Source organism: Sciurus carolinensis, unplaced genomic scaffold (assembly GCF_902686445.1).
Source record: "Sciurus carolinensis unplaced genomic scaffold, mSciCar1.2, whole genome shotgun sequence".
NCBI classification, from domain to species: Eukaryota; Metazoa; Chordata; class Mammalia; order Rodentia; family Sciuridae; genus Sciurus; species Sciurus carolinensis.
The window spans coordinates 31,906-44,358 of NW_025920216.1; the positions used below are offsets into that span (position 1 = coordinate 31,906).

The 12,453-nt window shown below is 49.9% G+C and overlaps 1 protein-coding gene across 1 annotated transcript in view; it reads left to right on the forward strand.

Annotated features, from left to right (window-relative positions):
- Window positions 1-70: 70 nt before the first annotated feature.
- Window positions 71-12,453, forward strand: part of LOC124975138 (peroxynitrite isomerase THAP4-like) — an 88,191-nt gene continuing 75,808 nt past the window's right edge. Inside the window, exon 1 of the mRNA XM_047538018.1 lies at window positions 71-124. Within this exon, the coding sequence (XP_047393974.1) occupies window positions 71-124 (54 nt within the window). The remainder of the gene's footprint in view (window positions 125-12,453) is intronic.

Genomic DNA, 12,453 nt, shown 5'->3' on the forward strand with positions numbered 1-12,453 from the left:
CTCTGTGAGCTAGTCTTATGTGAGCAAGGCCTCTTTAAGCACGTTCTTCTTTAGCGCGGCCTCTATGAGTATGGCGTCTGTGAGCTTGGCCTTCCTGACAAAGTTCTTTGTGAGCAAGGCCTCTGTGAGCCCAGTCCCTGTGATATCAGCTTTGTGTGCCTGACCCCTGTGACCTCAGCCTATTTGAGGGAAGGCTGTATGAACACCGCCTCTGTGAGCTAGACCTCTGTGAGCAAGGCCTTTGTGAGCACAATCTTTGCGTGGAAGGCCTCTGTGAGCACAGTCTCTGTGAGCATGTTCTCTTGAGCTTGTTGTCTGTGAGCAAGGCCTGTGTTAGCACAGATTGTGAGATCAGCCTCTGTGAGCTCAACCTCTGTGAGAATGGCCTCTCTGAGCAAGTCCTCTGTGTGCTCGGTCTATGTTAGCAATTCCTCCGTGAGCTCTTGTTTCCTTCAGACTGAAGAGAAACACAGAGGACACAGCAAATGTGTGTCATGGTTTGGAAAGCCAGTCACAGGTTGACCAGGGTTCCCTGCTGGCTGTGGAGGCTGACCTGTTTCAAGGACCTTTTTCCTTGGAACTCCTGAGCTGAGTGGCCATCATACAGGCCCCTGCTTGTTTGCTTTCATCTCGTGCTGCAGGATGGGGAGGGAAACTCTTTATCCACCTGAAGGGTAGGGAACTCAGCCACCACCCACCTTCCTCCTGAGGAAGATGAATGTAGAGAAGCATCACAGTGTGTGCCTGTCAGCACCAGGACCCAGCCAGCACTTCCCTGTGCCCTAGGAGGAATATGGCTTACTGACTTCATGTCATAGAAACCAAACTGCAGTTCAAGGCACTGGGCACTGAGCCGCACCCTGCCACTCCTGTGTCTTGAAGAGCACAGAGTGCCTAGAGCCATTGAGGAAAGGGTGTCTGTACCAGGCAGGCCTCAGAGTGTTGCCTGGGCCTGGATCTGTGTTTGTGTAACTGTTGCTAGAATTGTATAGTGAGTGGATGGAAGTGTTTGGGAAGGCCTCAAGCTTACGCAATGTAGATTTCCTTGCAAGAAAAAAGAATAAAGTATTCACATAAAATAATCCTTGAGATAGCCTCACAAAAGAGGCCTGTGGATTCAGCTCCAAGGCCCTGGATGTGCTGCCCCACAGAGCCTCCACGCTGTGTTGAGCAGCAACAGACTTCCTGGGCTTCCATCTCGCCCGACTCAGGGAGCCCTGTAGGGCTCTGGATGCCTGGGGATGCTCTTGGCCCATATGTGTCCTCAGCTGGGACTTGGCTTTGAGTCCTCTGCCACCACACCCCACTCAGTCTGTGAGAAGCAGCTGTCTCCTTCCAGGGAGAAGGTGTGAGTCTACAAGCCACTTTCTGGACAAGGTGCCCACTGATGGACCATGGGAGGCAGATGGAGGGAAGAGAGAGAAGCAGGCCACACAGGCACCTGGCTTCCAGAGTTACTCGTGTTTAATCCACTCGCAGGAAGCCTTTCCCCATGTGGTGATGCTTTGAAGCTTATAGAGCTTTAAACAAGACAGGAAGCAAACTGATGAAAGCGGATGGTGGGTGTCAGGTGGGAGTGGGAGGGAGAGTGCCCACAGGACATGGGTGGCCAGCTGAAAATATCCAATGTGCCCCAATCGCACCCTGCTCTGTCCCTCACTGGGCATGCTGTCCAGGTGCTCCCTGGAGCACAAAGCCAGGGACCCAAGTCCTTGGAAGTACACTAGGGGTGCTGGGGCCCTGGGGCCATGTCTGGAGGGCCTCTGTTGACAGAGACATAAAGCAGTCCAAGGCCACCCCTGGTGCTGGCCCTGGCAATCCCTGCTGGCTGCCTTTGGCAGGGGTGCTCCCCTCTCTGCTGGACCCCAGTCCCTTTCAGGACCTGGACCTGTGGCAGGCCTGATCTGACCCCAGATGGGGCCAGGTGGGAAATGGGAGCTCAGATGAGCAGGTGAAGACGAGAGGAGGAGGGTCGACCAGCCCTCCTGCCCAGAGAAGACCAGCCCTGCCAAGAACAAAGAGCCCCAGAACTGCTGTTCAGGGAGGCACAGAGCATTCCCAACACCGGCACAGGGAGCCTGTTCCCCAGTGTCCTGAGCTGCGCCCTCTGCATGGGTGAAAGAAGCGGCTGGGCCTCTGGAGAATGCTGGATTTGTGCTGAGATCAGAAATGATGGACGCACAGTGATGACTTGGGGAGGTGCCCTGCCAGATCCCGGTGGTACCGGGGAAATCAGCATTGACCTCGCTGTTGGGGAACAATAGCCACACGGTCACTCCCACCCGTGAGCATGTGAGCTCTCTCCCAGGGAAGGTGCAGAGACCTGTGTTCACCCACACTGGGATATGCCAGGGGGACTTGGCGCAAGACCTCAACCTCAACTCAGCAGAAGTCATTTGGGCACCACCTTGGGCTCCGGCTGGCTCAGTGGAGGGGCCCAGGAATCTGGCAGGTGCTCTGCTTCTCCCTGAAGCTCCTGCAGGCCCATGGGCACTAGGGCTCCTGTGGCCCCACTGCCCAGACACCTCCCCTCTGCGTGGGCTCCCCCTCTGTGCCTATGCATCTTAACACTATTCAGCTGTCATCAAAGCACATCCCACCTGACACTTGGTGACCACCCTCTGTGGGCTGCTTTGCTAGGCAGGATTCAGGCTTCATTCTGAAGGTGAGTTTTAGCTGGGAGGGGAAATCTTCCTCTGCACTTGGCTCTCAAGTTGAGCCACCTCTCAGACTGTCCCTGGCCTGGATGCTTCTGTGTGGCCTCTGTTATGTTCTTTGTTCATACCATGTTAGAAATCACTACTTTACTTGGAAGAGGAAATGTAGGGTGGCTCTAAGACAAAGTTCATTTTTACAAGATGACTTGGAGATCACAACATCTGCCTTTTTCACTTAGCATTATGCCATGAGCATGTCCCCATGTCATTACATGCTTTATACAGGGACTTCGGATTTATACAGAGACTCTTTATGTAAATGTAGTCACTACTTTTAAATTGACTCACTTAAAACCACTGTCTTGATGAACACTCCATTGTTTTCCCCAGGTTTGATTTTAAAACTTACAATTCACATTCTTGGTGGTTCAAATCTTAGTGTGTGTCTATTTGATTGTTTCCTCAGGAGAAAAATCAGGAGTTAGAATTGCTGACCCAAAGGAGGTAAAGGTCTAGGACATGCCTGAGACATGGAAGTTCTGCTCTTCTGAGATTTCACACAAAAGGACACACTCATCAGAGAGGTATGGAAATGATGCTTAATTCCTAGCAACAGCTGACAACCTGAGTGTTTTTTGTTTTGTTTTGTTTTTGAAAATCTGCTTTTTTGACCATTTAAAGAATGGCACCTGGTTTAGGTTGTGTTCTCTTGGCAGCTGGTGAGGTTGAACAGTTCTCATATGGTGATGGGCTGCTTATTAATCTTTTCTGAATTGCATATTTATATCTATAGTCCTTTCGTCCATGAAGATACCTTTTTTCTATTGATTTGCAAGTACTCTTTACATATTGAGAAAATTAACAGCCTTTGGATACTGCATGTTTTAAGTATTTTCCCCACTTTATCATTTTCTCCTATTTTCTAACGTGAAAATTGTTTGAAAATTTTAGGTTGCCAAAACCATCAAATTTTTCCTTAGTGTTTCTAGGTTGATATCATGTTTACAGAAATCTGTCTGCACACCAGACATGTATGTATAAAATATTCTTTCCTTAGTTTCTTATGACTTTGCTGTTGTAGTAATTCATCTGGAGTCTATATAGATATGCGTCCAATGGGTTTATCTGTTTACAGTTGAGCAGTTATTCTGGTTCAGTCTGTCTCCACTGATATAAGGTGCTTGTGGCCTTACACTAAAGGGCAGCACAGTTTGGTTCTATCTTTGCCTGCTTTGTTGAACTCTGCCTTGTCTCTGGCACTGAATCAGCCTTCCTGTTTCCTTACTTGTGTGAACTTCCACATCCCGCTTCATATACATTCGTGAAGTTCACAAAACTATGCAGGAAGATTTTTTTGTGTGTGTGTATGAATTTCATTTGGTTTGCTAGTCAATTTTGGGGTGAACTGATATCCTTACAGTATATGTCAGATTGTTGATCTAGGAATAGAATGTGCTTTTTATTTCATTTGTTTCCTCAGTAAACATATTGCTGACTAAAGGGTATTTTTCATCATGTTTATTGATTTTATTTTTATGTCATGTGGTTATTCTGGATAGCTTTTTAATTATTGCTGATGTATAGAAATTTATTATATTCATAATACTATTATTTTGCTGCTGAACGTCTGCCTTGTCACCACAGTTCACATTTCTTGGCTCTTTGTGATTTGCTGTTTGAGAGAGGGGCAGAGGAGAAAATCTTCCTGTTGAAAATAACAACAGTTGTGGCTCTTCTTTTCAGCTCCTCGGGTTCCAGATAAGGATGGGTGACAGGATTGCTCTTTGCAAGGTGCCCACAAAGCTAGGGAAGCACTGGCCACTAATTCTTCATCTGGACCACAGGTCCCTTGTGAAGTTTGGTGGTTTGGGGTACCAGAATTGAACCCAGGGGTACTCTACCACTGAGCCACATCCCCAGCCCTTTGATTTTGAGGCAGGGTCTCCCTGAACTTGCAATCCTCTTGCCTTAGTCTCCCAATTTGCTGGGATTGCAGGCATGTGCCACCACACCCAGCCCTGGTAAAGTTTGGTTTCTGTCCATCTCCACTGGACTTTCCAGCCATGGCTCACTAGTACTCCTCGACATTCTTCTGGTCTTTCTCTTTACCCCATCCCCTCTCTTGGTTCCCTGCAGCCTGTGTTCTGAGCATTCTCACTGAAAACGTGAATGAAATGCTTTCAGTTTTCTTCAGCCTTCCACAGAGGGTGCTGTTCCTCTGAACCCTGTTCTTCACACCTGATGAGACCTGGCCCTTTTCTGTGTGGCTGTGTCGCTCCGCCACCTCTGCTGGGTTCTCCTTTCACTGCAGATCCTTGTCAGGAAGGGTAGCCAGCAGTGCCCTTGTCACCTGCTGTGGGGTCTGTGGCCGGGTGTTGCACACTGTCCCTGGCAGGTGTCCAGCTGGATGAATCTGTGGCAGGTGTGAGACTGGCCTGCTGCTCTCTAAGTACAGTCCTAGATACATTGGAAAGCCATCTGTCCCTCTTCCCTTTCCTATAACAATGCGGGAACCACACAGCCACTGGAGCCTGGGCTCTGCCCACCACCATCTACTGCTGGCCAATCCACCATTGGGTCAGGGAGCCCAGGAGGGGTGCAGAAAGAGACCAGGAGAACCTGCTTCTGAGAGGGTCCCAGGGCAGCAGGTGGCAGGGGAGGACTCTTGTCCCAGGGCACTGCTGGCCTTCCGGACTTCAGTGTTCTGCTGCCTGCCAGCCCCCATCTTTATTCACACTGGGCCAGTCCATCCTGAGTGCTTCCTCCTCAGCATGGTCAGCAGTGACCCCAAGGACAGGAGGAGCCAGGTGCTTCTCAGCCCCCATTAACTCCTCAGCCCTCACAGCAATCCCATTGCCCACGGATGGGGTGTCTCCTGTGGGCTACAGCCTAATCGCTTTTCTGTTTTGTACTCCTTTACTAATTATTCTACAGACAGAAGTTTTCAGCTGGTACAAGATAATAAACTCTGTGAAATAAGGTGACCTTGTGCCTCCGGAATGCCCCTTGATTTTAGCAGAGGAAACAGCAACAACGATCGTGGCCTTGCTAACTCAGGGTGGAGGGGCAGCTCTGACCCCAAGTCGGGTCTCCTCAGTGTCTCTATGGCTATGTAGCTGTTTCTTGCAGTCTTCTTGTCTGTCCATGGTCCTGTCCTGGGCCTGTTCATCTGGACCCTCAGAAGTAGCCTGTTTTTCAAAGGGAGTTTGTTCCCGGCCCATTATGAGCTCCTGTGCTGTAATGGCCCGCCTGCCCCAGGCCAGCTACCTCCTGGCCATGGGCAGCTGTGGTCCACAGCTCTGTCCTGGCCCCAGGGCATGGCTCAACCTCTGGTTGCACCTGCACACCCACCTCCTGCCCTCCCCTGCCAGGCCCTGCAGCCTCCACTCAGCCCGCCTCTCCCCTGACCCTTGCTCCCAGCTTCTCATGACTCAGCCTGAGCTTTGCCTCAGGCTGCAAGGAGCCGAGATGACCTCCCTGTTGCAGAGGCCAGCAGAGGAGGGAAAAGCAAAGGACATGGTGGTCACTGTGACAGGGCATGCTGGGGCATCTCCACACCTGGATGGCCCCCATCATCACAGGCATGGCATCACTCTCACCTCCCAAAGCCACATGGTAGTCCCTTCCTGGGGTCCACTGTTGCGTGTATGCTGCATGTCTTTTGAGGGGGAAACCATTACAGCTGTAGGACAAGTGGCCATGATCAGGTCCTCCTCTTGGAGGAGGCAGCTGGGGCTGCTGTGCAGCAGATGAGGGGACACGAGGAGGCTGCAGCCCGAGAGAAGAGACAAGAGGCAAGTTCCTGGGGAGAATGAAAGATGGCAGCTTGAGGCCGGCCCAGTGGAAGTGGGAGCGTGAAGGTGTGAACTGTCCTGGATGGGGCTTGGCAGGGCCCTTCTCAGCAGGAAGTCGCTCTCTCCTGAGCCCTGGACCTGGCCCTCAGGTGGAGCCTGACCTTCCTGACTTGCCATGCTGCAATGCCCTCTGGGGATCCACCTTGCATTGTTAGAGGGATCCAGAGGCAAACCTGGGCTCAGGTGCCCATTCTGGTGGTGTCTGACAGAGCAACCAGAGGACAGGCCTTGGCCTTCTTTGACCAATTGAATCTCAGGCAGTGACATTTCAGCTCCTGGCTGTGCCCTGAGTGGCTCCACATCACCGCCTCTGTGCCCTGTGTGTGTGGCCCTAGGGCACTACTCCAAAGCTGGACTGGCTACTGAGGGCTGAGCCCCATGTGGAGAATGACAAAGCAGCTCAGCTGACAGCCAGCACCAGGCAGTGGCCTCTAGACCCAGGAAGAGGGGCTGCACAGGGACCCAGGCAGGGCAGCAGGGGCCTGCCAGCCAGCCTGGTGAAATATTACATCCTTAAGTGGCTGGTTTGTGGGTGGGTTGTTGTGTAGTGGCACCTGACTGGCAGAGGTGGAGACTCTGAGCGGGGGCAATGCCATGGAGGCCTGAGCTACTGGCGCTCCATGGTGCAGTGACGTCTGGACCTTCCGGTGGTTTCTCTCCTGCCAGCTCCTCCACAGTCCTGTGACAACATGTGGCCCTTGGCAGCACATGTGTCAGGCACCAGGTGACTGAGGAGGGACCACCAATGTCCCAGCCTGGAGTCCTCTTGCAGAAGACAGAGACTGCAGAGCTCAGGGCAAACAGCACAACAGGCTGCCTTCACCATGCAGAGCTGAGGGCAAGGGATGCACTGCCTGCTGGTGTGGAGAGTGTCCAACACAGGCACCCTTGGAATTGCCTCTGCACTCAGGCCTCTCAAGCCCATGAATCTTTGGTTAGACTATCAGCTAGCAAAGGGCACCAACTCAGTAGTGTTCAGCAGAAGCTGGGAAAGCCTTCCCATACCAGGCCTGGGAGGCCAAGAGAGAGGAGGCCTCAGGAGTTCAGGCCCTAACAGAGCAGTTGATTTGTTCTGCTCAGTCAGCTCCGTGATATTAAAATGTAAATAAGTCTGTGTATGTTTGAAGACACATCTAAACACACTCATTGGCATAGAAAGGCCTCTCTTAGGTTGGCCTTTTCCAGAAGTGTATTTGCATTTTGAGCCAAGGCTGTGCCTGACTGCACCCTAAAGATTGAGAGGAGCCCAGTGGGTGAGCTTAGGACAGACAGGCCCTGAGTGAGACGGGGCCTCAAGGGCAGAGGAAGTCAGGACCTGGCACTGCCTTGTGAATGTGTGGGGGGTGGGTATGGCCAGAGACAGATGTGTGGGCTGTCTCAGCAGCACAGGAATGTCCTGCTTGAAGAAGAGGGACTCAGATGCTTGGAGGTGGGTGGGAGCTGATGTGCTATGAGTGATCCACCGTGCTGGCCGCCTCTGGGGGCATGTGGACAGAGAAGGAAAGGGGCTGAGGTTCTGGACTTGTCCATAAGCCCCATGAACAAAGTGCTCTGATTGGAAGGATGGTTTCTCCTGGGAAGCCTCCTTGGGTTGAGCTCTTCCAGGGGCAGCCGGTGCACTGTGGCATTCCTGATGGGCAACACCCAAGTCCTTTCCATCTCGTGCTCTGCCGTCCTCATGAGCTCGCTCCCAAGGGCACTAGATGTCTCCCTTCTGGCATCTGGAGAGTGGAGAACAGGGAGGAGGTGAAGCCCTTCTCCATTCCCTGGCTCCTTCTCTGTGCAAGGCCCTGGTGCAGGAGACACAGTAGGAACAGGAGGGGTGCAGCCCTGCCCTCGTACAGCTGATCATCTGGCTGGGTTAGGCCCACTTTTCTCTTGCTTTTTCTCTACCCAATTTCCAGTTGTGATTTTCATACCCAGCCAAACTCTCAGTCAAGATGGGCATCAAGTTCAATATATACTCCTCCCAATATCTATTCCAACTGTCTTCTCTGCCCAGAACTAAACCCCTCAGCTTCCCACCTACTTGCCTGCACCATACTACCAGCTGGAGGGCCCTGGTAACTAATATGGCACTGTGGTTCCATGTGCAATCACTTTCCCAGTCTTAGTGGATGGGGTCCAGATTCCTGAGAATAGAATCCAAGATCCTCTGGAGGGCCTCTGTCTAGCCCCACAGTCCCATCCCTCATTGCCTCTTCTCACCTCCACACACATACACTCACATTCCCATAAAAACCCCTGTCCACACCAAATTGCTCCTTCTTGCTGTCTTGAGTGGCATCCCTCTCACTTTCTTGGTAAACTCCAATTAATTCTATACTTCCAATTCTTATAAAATATTTAGTATGCATATAGTTCAAGTGTGAATTCACTCTCCTGCAGCACTTGTGCCAAGCACAAGACTCCCTGCCTCCCTTGCTCCCATTTACTCTCCTCAGACACGATAATTTTCAACTTCCTATTCTTTAGTTATATATCTCCATGTGTCTAAATAAAAGTGTCTAGTTTGCTCCTTCTTGGAGGTTTACCTTAGCCCTGACTTGCTGAACGCCTTCATGAAGACATGAACCAGCTTGCTCTTGGTATGCATGCCCTCCTGACGTGGTGGTGCTGACTCTCTGAAGCTCCTTCTACCAACTGGACCTAGTGGGTGTTGAGCATGGGCACTGTGCACTGTGCATGACTGCTTTCCCTTTGCTGGCTGCCCAGGGCTCCTGGAGTTCACAGCTGTCCTCGTATACCCTCATTTTCTATGTACTTTCAACTAATTACAGCCTGACACTTCTCTACTTTTCTAATGCTCCGAATTGCAGGTCAACTCCTGGCATCTCTCCAGAACCTTTTGGGGGTTGGAGAACCTCCCGGCCTCACCAATCATCGTGGTCTGAGGATTTCTTTGTGCCTCTCTAATTTCCTGGTCCACATTTTCCCTCTTTCCTGACTCACCCCTTCCTTTGTTGGAGGGCTCCCTGCAGTAGTTTTCTGATAAGGTATACATTTGAGGTAAATTTTTTGAAGAATCTGGTATGTCTGAAAATAATCCTGATTTTGCCTCATTTTTTTTTTTTTTTTTTTTTTTTTGCTATTTCAGATAGATACAGAAGTCCAACAGGAAACACTTGCATCCAGGATGTGAAGTCCTCCAGTTTCCTGGGTTGCTGTGGAGAAAGCTCTGGTCCTCTGGTTCTCTGTATGTGACTTTGGTTCTTTTCTATCACGTTCTGGACTCCACAGTGCAGTGTACTGATGTGGATCTACAATCATCCCTTTCCTGGGCACATGACTTCTTCAATCTGAAAACTCATGTCCTAGAAATTTTCTGAAATTAATGATTATTTCTTCTCCTATGTCTCCTCTCACCTCCTTCTAGAATTGGTATTATTAGGATATTGAACCTGCTCAACTAATACTGTAATATTATCTTAACCTTCTTTTTATATTTCTAAATTCTTGTCTCTTTCTATTATTTTATATAGAAAAATAAATCTATTTCTTTGAGGTTTTGCTCTGCCTTCTAAGAGGTTTACTCTACTTCGTTGTCCAATGCTCTGAACTTCTCATTTCTGCCATCATATACTAAATTTGTTTTGTTCTCTGAGTGATTTCTTTTTGTGGCCTTCTATTCTTATTCCTTGGATATAACATCATCTCTTATTTCTTTAAAGACATTAGTGATGGCTTCCATAGAGTTTGTTTCTTGTGTGATCTCTGATTTATCTGGATACATGTTTTGCTGTGTTTGTTACCCTCTCTTCATGTCATGCTGCAGCCTGTGCTCATGTGTCTGATGACACTTGACTTTAGCTCATGAGTGAGCAGGAAGCATTGCAAGGCCAGTGGAAACTCCAGGCATGTAGGGGGATTCCATGCTTGTGGGGCTTTCTGTGAGGAGTCTTGCTGTTTTTGCACGTTGGGGATTTCATATCGGTATCTTTAGGCCTGTGTATTTGTCCATTTGGATTGTTCCTCTTCTTGGCTGGACTCATAAGGCCTGACAGCACCTGTCCCGAAGGCCAAGCAAGCAAGGAGCTGAACAAGTGTGTGCCTCTGTTCCCTGTGGTCAGTGTGGTGATGCAGCCTCCTGCTTCACTCTCTCGTGGGCCACGCCCTGGCCTTCTGCTGGGCAGGGAAGGGCATCTGCTGGTCTGACTATGTAGGGCCTCCAGACATCTGGCCACACTGAGGAGAGACTCTTGCACAGCCTGCCTCTTTTATTCCCACCTGTTCCCGGCTTCCACAGCCGTGGTGCTGGCCACCACTGAGCCGTTCTGCCTGGCCACAGAAGGCTCTCCTGGGCTTCCCACCTGGAAGAGCTCTGCCACCCCAGCCCTTCCATATGTATCAAACCCCTCCAGCTCCTTTCCAGATTCCAAGCTCTGTCCTCTGCCCTCTTCTTCACCCCAATGGGTATGGGCCTATCAAAGAAGCCCTGTGCTGTCTGTGTGGGGCTCAGAGCAGGATCTATCTGCCAACTTCCAGGTTCAAAGCACAACCTGGCCCTCCTCTGCCCAACCGCCTTGGTCCTGCAGATGGAAACACATGTGCACATGAATGTGTGTGTGTGTGTGTTATTTGCACACATGTATTGAAATACATAGAACTCAATAAAATCTGTATAATAAATGATTCATTCTTTCAGAATACTGATCCCGATCCAAGAGCCCAGAAGCTAATGTGTGACCTTTGCTTGATTGTCCCATTTGCCATCCTGCTGCCTATGAGGGTCTTTCTGAGTCTCTGAAGGGTCATGTAGGAAATGCTTTGGGTTTGCTCACCAACCCACTTGCTCTCACTTGCAGGCAGACAGAGCAAGGTGCAGTGAGTCTTCTGTGCTAATTCTGTCTTGATTAGATTGTGTGCTGCATGCAGGAATCCTACTGGGCTTACCCTTGTCCCCAGAGTGCCCAGCACAGAGTTTCCCTGCAGTGCTCCACACACACTAAGGACTGAATGAAGATCCAAACAGATGAATGGATATGTGAATAAATGTGCCAACAGATGGGTGGTGGAAGGATGGGTGATGGTGGAGGAGTGGATGGATGGATAGAAGCTGTGTGGAAAAGCAATGACATGATTTGCTGGGAAACCCTTGGCAAGCCCTAAAGTTATATGCATAAATTAAAGCATTCTTGTTGTCTATGTGTATATATATACATACACACATACATCCCCAGCCCTTTTTACTTTTTATTTTGAGACAGGGTCTTGCTACATTGATTAGGGCCTTGCTAAGTTGCTGAGGCTGGTTTGAATTTGTGATCCTCCTGCATCAGCCTCCTGAACTGCTGGGGTTACAGACATGAGCCCCTGTGCCAGGTGTTGGGTTTATAGTCTTCATGCTATGCTTCTCGGAAACATTGTGAAGTGTCTTCAGAATCTTTGCACCATAGATATTGGTTCTTGGCATGACCACGTGGAACAGAGGAGCCCTAGTGATGGGTGTGCACCACCCGTCTTTCCTACTCTAGACTGTGGGCACATGACGTGGGAAAATGGCTGACACACCACCTTCTCTCTTTCACCAGAAAGTTCAGAGTTTTATCAGGAAGAGATGACGTTAGAAAAGTCAGGAATGTGCTTATTGACTATTTCTATTGTATGCATAGGTTTGATTCATTCAGTTTAGTTTAGCTACAAAATTGATCTTTTTTGGGAAAAAAAAAAGAAACAAGGAAGTCTTGAGACACCCTAGGCAGTTTTGATGTCTCAGTCGTGGACTTGAGAGAGCCACACTGGCTCCTGGGAAAGGGAGGTGGATGAAAGGCTTGTGTTCTACATCCCTTAGCATGTAGAATAGTGGTTCTCAGCAGGGTGGTTTCACCCCAGGGGTATGTGGCAATACTTGGAGAAGTGTTTGAGTGTTTCTGCTGGGTGAGGCACTTCTGATATGCACCCCACAGAGTGGGGCCAGCAAAGCACATGACAGTGCACAGGAT